This window comes from Nothobranchius furzeri, chromosome 16, assembly GCF_043380555.1.
Source record: "Nothobranchius furzeri strain GRZ-AD chromosome 16, NfurGRZ-RIMD1, whole genome shotgun sequence".
Classification (NCBI taxonomy): Eukaryota; Metazoa; Chordata; class Actinopteri; order Cyprinodontiformes; family Nothobranchiidae; genus Nothobranchius; species Nothobranchius furzeri.
Genome location: NC_091756.1, coordinates 55,368,690 through 55,378,840, shown reverse-complemented (window position 1 = coordinate 55,378,840; position 10,151 = coordinate 55,368,690). Strand labels below are relative to the sequence as shown.

Here is a 10,151-nt window from a genome sequence, read left to right as displayed (position 1 = left end):
AAGTAGTGTGTTTAAATTTTAAATGTAACCCTACTTACTGGGTCATACAGCGTCCCACTGACATCAGCACCATAAAGAGGAGGATTAATGGTCAGGTTCTTCCAAAACTTTCTCTCAAGGTCATCGAAATCCACATATCTGGGACTGCAAAACCTGCAGGTCAGATTATTTAGATGGTCAAAAAAAACATTTTCATTTTCATTCACTTATTAAACACAATTTGAAAAACAACCCCTCTGTAAAAACTGACTTTTCTAAGCTGGAGGTCTTGCGAAACTCGTGTACAGTCATTGGCTTCTTCTGGATGTTGTACTGTGTGAACAGTCCCGACTGACCGGTAACCACCTGCTGAATTGGAGCAGGAATCACCAGGTCATCCACGTTGTCATAGGACTTTCTGGGTTTCCAGCCTTTAGGGGGAATAATCTGGAAGAGAGGCCCACATACAGACGTACCAGAGCAGTCAAGCATCAAGAGAGTTGAATTCATTGTTTCACTTCATATGAATATTTAACTGGTAAAAAATTGTATTTTATTACCCATTCCATTTAAAAACTGATCAACACTTAGAAATAATTTAAGAATAAATATAATAAACAGGGGATGGTATGGCGTGACGGGGACACTTCCAACAACAGATAAAATCCTGCAGGATTACACTTCTCGTAGGGCGGGGCGATATGACCTAAAATCAAAATCACGATATATTTCACCTCGATAACATAAATGGACGATAACTACAAATATGCACAGAAACAGAAGTTGTCCACTAGAGGGGGCTGTCACGTGTACTGTATTACGGTGGTACAGCTTCCTAAAGGGACATGAATGTTGCCAACCTACACACCTTTTCATTTTTAAATAACACATTTATTGACATGGGAATAATTATATAGATAAGTCAGAAATTTAGAAAACGGTACATTTTAAATTTACTGTCCAGCCCTAACTTCTCGTTACTACCCGTCTTATGGGCCATTCCCATCTGTATCGGGTCGGCCCGGGCCGGGTAGCGTAGGTTGTTTACATATCTGGGTGGCCTGGTATTTTTCCGGGCCAACCAAGGCTCATTCTCAGCCCTCTTCTGGAGGGGGTCTGCTTCAGGCCGACCAGGGCCAACACACCCACTGCTGACAGCAAATTCACACCTTCCATTAGAGCAAGCCTCTGATTGGTGGGTAGAATCAGCCCACATGGGCTTAAGGCAAGCATGTGTGGGATCAACCGGGCCAGGCTGGGGCCGACTGGGGCTACCCGGCCCGGGCCGACCCGGTACAGATGGGAATGGCCCATTAGTAAAACTGACGTTTTTGTTTTCTTGGGCTTGGGTTAGACTGTGTAGAAAGTAAATGTTTTATCTGTCAAAAATAATTCACAAAAGAGACGTTTTATCATAGGAATGAATGGAGAAGAGCATTTCCTTCATGACTTTTTTCTAATTAACTTACAACATTGAAAACATGAACACGATGAAGCTTATAAATATGTCACTGTAAACACTATACATAAATAAACATCCATCCATCCATCCATCCATCAAATGTGTTAAGGAGGAAGAGGAAGAACAAGATTTTTATGGCACCCTACAAGATAACAGGCACGTTTACAGAGGGCGGCAGATGCACCAAGCCTGTGGTTTGTATGTTTGTTAGTTTCTATGTATTCTACCTACATTTTTCAGTGTTGATTATGTTGGAAAAAAATATTTAGAGATGTCTGCATAGGTTCTGTAACTTCTGCGAAGGAAGTTACAGATTTACAGAAACCCGTGAAACAAAAATGGCCCTAATATTTTCAAGTGAAAGCCTTGTTTGTCCTGGTAATTTATGTAGTCATCAAAAGTCATTTGTCACCACAAAGCATCACAACAACACAACGCCTAAGAAACAGCCCACTTACTTTAGCCATCCCAGCTCTGTGTGCTCCTTGTGACTCCATGTAGGCCACATATTGGACAAAGTCCTTAAATTCTTCTTTGGAGGGGGAGAATGTCATCACCCCAGGACCCAGGTTCTGGGCTGGCGTGTCTGTGGTCATCTTGGGACTTTAGCTACATCAGCTCTGATTGGAAGAAAACATGGACACATCAGGTTCTGTACTCACTGTCCCAGATGAAGTAGTCTGTCTTTTATCAGTTTGTTCTAATTAGATGTAAGTGATCCAGTTTGAGTTGGCTCGTGGAGACCAATACCTACCGATCATGAGCGGCTCATGTAACAGAGCTAGGCACTTTACCAGTAGCCTTAATGCTGTTAGACTCATGACTGAACTGTGAACATCAGCTAAAAAACATACACAAACATGTTGGTTCTTCCCTGCACCCCGACACACCGTCACATCATTAAAATGAGCAGATGTGATCATTACCAGTACGACATTATTAAGTAAACATTCACTAGAAAGACTGCACTGCAGGGGGCATCTGTTGATGAGACTTAAACATTTTCATCCTCTTTTGAACACGTCATCAGATCTCTGTGGAAATGAAGACAAACATACTGGCAGTTTGGGGAGTATGAGTCTTGTGTCCACATACATCCTTTTATCTTTTACAGCCCAGATGTATTCACAAATTAACTGTGCTGCTGCAACAAGTGAATTTCCCCCTGTGGAAGCAATAAAGTCTATTCTATTCTAAATAATCACACTGCATCCTTAACTACATAGCTGAATAAGTTTAGAGGAATCATTTGGTTTAGCTGAGACGATGAAGCTCCTCAGATGTGAAGGAGAAAGAGGAGACTCCTGCTCTCACTCGCTGTTTGCTTTTTACGTTTTCCATCTTTTAGGGTGGTGATTTGCATGTGTTATCTTTATATTACAGACCCAGCTTGCCAAATCTAGCCATCCACGATACTGTCAATAATATAGTGTGTGACTTAAAACATAAAAGGTCATCGCTAAATTTAAATGAGAAGATAATTTCCTAGTGTTAACCCTCTGGGGTCCAGGGTGTAATTTGCAGTTTTTGCCTAATTTAGTTTTCCTTTGTGTTTCCAAAATAAAAACCATAACCACTGCCTTATGTGGTATCAATCTTTTCAGCACAACCTGAATTTATACTTATTTTTTATATTTGGACATAAAGGGGTTGCATATTAGACCTCAAATCACTCAAAACATAAAATCCAAATTGGAAAAAAGTTGTTTATTTTACTGTGAAACCAACAAACATTTATGACAAAAGTTTTTTATAATTTAGAATGGTAATCTAGACTGTACATTTACAAAAAATATGAATAAATATAGCAAATAATTAAAAAAATAAAGATTAGCCCTCTGGGGTCCAGGGTGTAAATCACCGTTTTTGACTCATTTTGGTTTTTCTTTTCTATTTTCTAATAACAACAATAAATATTGCCTTATAGGGTATCATTTTTTTTTCAGGAAAACCTGGACTATCTGAATTTATACTTATTTTATTAATTTGGCAATAATGTACATGCATTTTGGAGTGGGGAGTGGCTCTGTCTCACGCTGCAGAGATCGAGATCTGACAGCTGCGCGGCGCCGCCCACTCCTCTGGTTGTATCTCCGAGGAGCTGCATCTCTGCCTTCATCCTCTACCTCATCATGACCCAACTCTTCTATGAGGAAGGATGGATCTGCCACATCGTCATCAACATCCTCGTTATTTGCCTCAGACTCTGGCTGCGAGTCTCCGTCCAGTTCATCTGTTTCCAGTTCAAAAAACAGCCGTACTATCTGAACTGCCTGGTGGACATTTATCCTTCTCATCATCCTTTATTAAAGCCTAATAAAAGCCTACTAAACTGCAGAGACAATATATCTGTCCGGATCGCTCCAAAATAGGAAGTTTACCATCAATATCTGTCTAATTGTTTGTTGTTACTCCGTTTGCGCCACTCCTTTCCCCGCGAAGCGGCTCCTTTTTGCGCACATCTCGTTACTCGTGCGGCCTTCCTCTCTCTCTCAGCTACATAATGATACTTTTTATCAGTTGAATATGTGAGACTTCCACCAACAGCAAAAGGATCTCATGTTTTTGTGGGTTTTTTATGTTCACAAGCACATTCCCTCTCACGGATTACTAAACTGCTGTTTGACAAGTTATCAGATTGTCTAAAAATAGGTCGTTTTTTAGTTTAGTATAACTCCGCTTTTACGCTGCCTATTAACAACATTTAAAAACTGGGGTGTAGTCTCCTTTTAAAGCTGAATTGAAACTGAAACTCAGGGAGGCGGAGTCTTGCTGCTAGAGCGTCCCAAATCAGACCTGTTCAAAAGACGCGGATACGCGTCCATGGACCACAGAGGGTTAACCTGCACAATAGAACACAGGGACTACAAAGTTCCCACTTTGCAGAAATAAATGCTCTGTACAGAGTTTTTGGCAAAATCAAAAATATCATTCTTGTCATTTTTTTAAATGTTGATTGAGGGTTTTATCACCTTCTCCTAATTTGCAGCATCTGTTACCATAGAGACAGGCTCAGGTAAGAAGTGAACCAGTTTGTCACCAAGTCACTAAACACATCATTAGAGCAGGCCTTTGGTACTGAAATGAGGTGAATGTAACGTCAGAAGAACACCACCACATGCCTTATTGATATGAGGCATGTGGTGGTGGTGTGGACACTGTATCATTATTAACTTCATTCAACGCGATTGACAAAATTTTTTCTACGATGAGAACGGAGAAGGGGGCTCCCACCTGTCCCGAGGGGACATTCGCATCAGGATATGCACTCGATTCTTGGGAGGTCTGGCGAATCGTGTGCCTCTCTCAGCTGTCCATCGAGGACGTGGAAGATTTGTGGATGTTCGGCCTGATGATCACTGGATTTCTCCTGATTGGAGTGGGAGGATATCTGGTTTTCTGGAAATTTGGGAAGACGGGAGCGATTGGAGTGCAACCCGTGCCCACGGAATGTGCCGCTCGGGCGGTGACCTCACAGACTGGGACGTTACTCGAGGTGAACCGTAAGCTGGACAATGTCCTCGCGGCATTGCCTGTGATAGTACGCGAGATGGATTTGATCTCGGAGAGGGTCGCCGGACGATGCGGGGATGTTTAGAATGTAAAATTGGCTTCACTGGTGGACATGAATGACCACTTAGAGACTCCAAGGCGGAGGGGAAATTTATCTCTGCCTGCCCTAAACAAAGTCATGTTTATCCTTATCTGACGCCATAGCAGCCTCTCACGGCTGCCTCAACACACCCCCCACGAAAGGAGGAATGCCGACAGATGCTGTGTCCCGACCTTCACCCTCTTCCTTCAGACTGACATGTCTGCGGGAACTTCAATGTGCTCTCTGGTCCTTATCTCTCCCTCCCACCTGTTGGTCTGCAGCTGGTCGATGCGCCGCAGTGGCAGCTCCCATTGGAGGCTTCAGGATCCCGCCCAACCCCGCCTCCCCATCGGACTCTGATGTTGTATCTGTGCTGTTTTGTGCTTCCATGTTGAAAGGAGTTTTTTTGTATAATAGAGTTACTCCCCGCTGGGGATAACTCTGCTATGCCTTTTTTTACCTACCCCCACTTATCCTCATGTAACACCCTTTTCATCTATCTATTAAGGTAGCGCGACTCATGTTGCGAATGACCGCAGTCACCAATTCTTGTTATGTGTCTTACCCACGTATGTCTGATCTTTGAATTGTGTGTGCTGAAACAGAATTTTCATTTCTCTGTATGTCCTGCACATGTGGTAGAAAATGACAATAAACGCTTCATCATCATCATCATCTTCATCATCATCAACTTAACCAAAGCTGAGACAAAATGTAAACGTTAAGTGAAAACCAGCCATCCAACAGCTGTTTTTGCACTTTATTGGTCTTACATGTTTACATGCTTCACTTAAGGCACTCGAGGAGTACAGACACATCCCTCTTTCGCTCCCTTATCTTTTTTTTCCCCCAAGGCTCTTTGTCCTACAGAGCGCTTCTCTGCATTTCTTCTGAAAAACTCTATTTTTTTTTTTACTAACCATGGATTTGATAAACTGGTCATTCAATGCGATCGATACGATTTTTTAAACAATGAGAATGGAGCAGGGGGCTCCCATATGTCCACAGGAGACACACCCGGTGGGATATATGCTGGATTCCTGGAAGGAGTGGAAGATCATATGCCTCTCCCAGCTGTCCATCGAGGACATCGAAGACATGTGGATATTTGGTCTGATGATCACTGGATTTCTCCTGATTGGAGTGGGAGGATATCTGGTTTTCTGGAAATTTGGGAAGACGGGAGCGATTGGAGGGTGACCCGCACCCACGGAAAGCACCGTTCGTGTGGAGACTTCTCAGACTGGGACGTTACTCGAGGTGAATCATAAGCTGGACAATGTTCTAGCTGCGATACCGGTATTAGTGCGCAAAATGGATGTCATCACGGAGAGAGTCACCGGACAATATGGGCAAGTTTAAAACCCAAAATTGGCTTCACTGAAGGACTGGAATGATCAGTTTAAAGACTGAAGGCAGAGAGGAAAATTATCTCAGCCTGACCCAAACAAATTCTTGTTATCTGAATCTGACGCCCTGGTAGCCTTGAGCTGCAAGCAACTAAAACCCCCACAAAGGAATGCAGACAGATGCTGTGAAAACCCGACCTCGCCTTCGGATTGGTGGGCTTCTGCCTGGAAAGGTCATCAACTGGAGGAGTCAATGTGCTCTTTGCTTCTCCCAAGATCTCCATCCCACCTGTGACTGTACAGTAGATGAGCGCCAAAGATGGCTGCTCTCGCTGGGGGAAACAGGATCCCAGCCCCCCCCCCCCCCCCCCCGCCTTCCTATTGGAGTCTCATGTTATGTTGTGTTGTCTGAAGTAGGGCTGCGACAAACGATTATTTGGATAATCGATTAATCGGATGGGGTCTCGACACGATTAATCGATTAATCGGATTACATAGGGACATTTTTAAAAACTGCTAGGGAAACGTTATTTCTCTCCTTCCTTCACTTTATTAAACACAACATTATTAGAAAACAGTTCAATAGCAGAAAAACAACATGCCATCACCTAAACTGTCTTATAAGGTGTATAGACAGAGACCCTAAGCTACACCTATCTGTGACCTAAAATGCTTGGTCCAAAATAAACAGCTTAAAGAGCAAGTCAACCCCTACCAGAGTCTAACTCCACTCCCACTTCACGTTTGAAAAATGCAACACATGCTGTTGCCTGGCAGACCGAGAGGGCAGAGCCGCTAACAAATACACACACACACACACAGGCTCACGACAGCATTGTGACATCATAATGTACCAGTTTACATCATAGCATACTTCTTAGCCAATAGCGGTGGCAGATTTAAATTAAAATACAGTGCAGAGTTTTTACCTGACAACGGCACAACACTGCCAGTTTTAGGCAGAATATTTAAATTTAAACTCCTCCTTGAACCGTCACTCCTCCTTGAACCGTCGCTCCTCCTTGAACCGTCACCTTATCGTGGTGGAGGAGTTTGAGTGCCCTAATGATCCTAGGAGCTATGTTGTCTGGGGCACTTAGTGCCCCTGGTAGGGTCTCCCATGACAAATTGGTCTTAGGTGAAGGGTGAGACAAAGAACGGTTCGAAGGATCTTTCATGGCGGTTAAAATGAAGAGTCGGAGTACCCGGCCCGGAGGGTTACCGGGGTCCCACCCTGGAGCCAGGCCTGGGGTTGGGGCCCGTGAGCGAGCGCCTGGTGGCCGGGCTTTCGCCCATGGGGCCCGGCCGGGCCCAGCCCGAACCGGATACATGGGCTTGTCCAACTGTGGACCCACCACCCGCAGGAGGAACATGAAGGGTCCGGTGCAATGCGAATCGGGTGGCAGACCAAGGCGGGAGCCTTGGCGGTCCAATCCCCGGACAAGAAAGCTAGTTTTTGGGACATGGAACGTCACCTCGCTGGCGGGGAAGGAGCCGGAGCTTGTGGCAGAGGTTGAGCGGTACCGGCTAGATATAGTCGGACTCACCTCGACACATTGCATTGGCTCTGGAACCCGAGACCTGGAGAGGGGTTGGACACTCTACTTTGCTGGAGTTGCTCCGGGTGAGAGGCGGAGGGCTGGGGTTGGCTTTTTGTTAGCTCCGAGACTCTCTGCCTGTGTGTTGGGGTTTACCCCGGGGGACAAGAGGGTAGCTTCCTTGCGCCTTCGGGTCGGGGAACGGGTCCTGACTGTTGTTTGTGCTTATGGGCCAAATATCAGTTCAGAGTACCCACCCTTTTTGGAGTCCCTGGGACGAGTGCTAGATAGTGCTCCATCAGGGGACTCCATTGTCCTGCTGGGGGACTTCAATGCTCACGTGGGCAATGACAGCTTGACCTGGAGGGGTGTGATTGGGAGGAACGGCCCACCTAATCTGAACTCGAGCGGTGTTTTGTTATTGGACTTCTGTGCAAGCCGCAGTTTGGCCATAACGAACACCATGTTCGAACATAAGGATGCCCACCGGTACACTTGGTACCAGGGCAGCCTAGGTCACAGGTCGATGATAGATTTTGTAGTCGTATCATCTGACCTGCGGCCGTATGTTTTGGACACCCGAGTGAAGAGAGGGGCGGAGCTGTCAACTGATCACCACCTGGTGGTGAGTTGGATCAGATGGCAAGGGAACATGCCGCGTAGACCTGGCAGACCCAAACGCATAGTGAGGGTCTGCTGGGAACGCCTGGCAGAAGAACCTGTCAAGACGGTCTTCAACTCCCACCTCCGGCAGAGCTTTGACCACGTCCCGAGAGCAGTGGGGGACATTGAGTCCGAGTGGGCCTTGTTCCACTCTGCGATTGTCGAGGCGGCTGTTGCTAGCTGTGGCCGTAAGGTGGCCGGTGCCAGTCATGGTGGCAACCCCCGTACCCGCTGGTGGACACCAGAGGTTCGGGGAGCCGTCAGGCTGAAGAAGGAGGCCTACAGGGCGTGGCTGGTCTGTGGGTCTCCGGAGGCAGCAGACAGGTACCGGATAGCCAAGCGGGGTGCAGCAGTGGCAGTTGCCGAGGCAAAATCTCGGGCGTGGGAGGAGTTTGGTGAGGCCATGGAGAAAGACTATCGATCGGCTCCAAAGAGGTTCTGGCAAACTGTCCGGCGCCTCAGGAGAGGAAGGCAGCAACTCGCTCACACTGTTTACAGTGGGGATGGGGAGCTGCTGACGTCAACTGAGGCTATAGTCGGACGGTGGAAGGAATACTTTGAGGAGCTCCTCAATCCCACCAATGCGCATCCCGAGGAGGAACCAGAGCTGGGAGGCCTGGGGATGGACTGTCCGATCTCGGGGGCAGAAGTTGCTGAGGTAGTCAAACAACTACACAGCGGCGGAGCCCCGGGGGCGGATGAGGTTCGTCCTGGGTATCTCAAGGCTATGGATGTTGTAGGGCTGTCATGGTTGACACGTCTCTACAACATTGCGTGGTCATCGGGGGCAGTTCCTAGGGAGTGGCAGACCGGGGTGGTGGTCCCCATCTTTAAGAAGGGTGACCTGAGGGTGTGTTCCAACTATAGGGGGATCACACTCCTCAGCCTCCCTGGAAAGGTCTACGCCAAGGTACTGGAGAGGAGGGTCCGATCGATAGTTGAATCTCAGATAGAGGAGGAGCAATGTGGTTTTCGTCCTGGCCGTGGAACTGTGGACCAGCTCTATACCCTTGCAAGGGTGATGGAGGGGGCATGGGAGTTTGCCCAACCAATCCACATGTGTTTTGTGGATTTGGAGAAGGCTTATGACCGTGTCCCCAGGGGCACCCTGTGGGGGACGCTCCAGGAGTATGGGGTGGGTGGCTTTCTGTTAAGGGCCATTCAGTCCCTTTACCAGAGGAGCGTGAGTTTGGTCCGCATAGCCGGTAGTAAGTCGGACCTGTTCCCAGTGAGGGTTGGACTCCGCCAGGGCTGCCCTTTGTCACCGGTTCTGTTCATCACTTTTATGGACAGAATTTCTAGACGCAGCCGTGGTGTGGAGTGTGTCGAGTTTGGTGGCAGGAGAATCTCGTCTCTGCTTTTTGCGGATGATGTGGTCCTCCTAGCTTCATCCAGCTCTGACCTTCAGCTCTTGCTGGGTAGGTTCGCGGCCGAATGTGAAGCGGCTGGGATGAGGATCAGCACCTCCAAATCTGAGACCATGGTTCTCGACCGGAAAAGGGTGGCTTGCCACCTCCGGGTCGGGGGAGAGGTCCTACCTCAAGTGGAGGAGTTTAAGTATCTCG

The 10,151-nt window shown here is 47.0% G+C and overlaps 1 protein-coding gene across 2 annotated transcripts in view; it reads right to left on the bottom strand.

The window, feature by feature from the left end:
- kdm4aa (lysine (K)-specific demethylase 4A, genome duplicate a) overlaps positions 1-10,151 on the bottom strand; it is a 40,882-nt gene that overhangs the window by 26,041 nt on the left and 4,690 nt on the right. For both annotated transcript variants that reach the window (XM_015962248.3, XM_015962249.3), the window contains exons 2-4: positions 1,900-2,061; positions 251-426; positions 39-153 (exon numbers count right to left, since the gene is read on the bottom strand). In XM_015962248.3, the coding sequence (XP_015817734.1) occupies positions 39-153; positions 251-426; positions 1,900-2,037 (429 nt within the window). In that variant the 5' untranslated portion in view covers positions 2,038-2,061. The remainder of the gene's footprint in view (positions 1-38; positions 154-250; positions 427-1,899; positions 2,062-10,151) is intronic.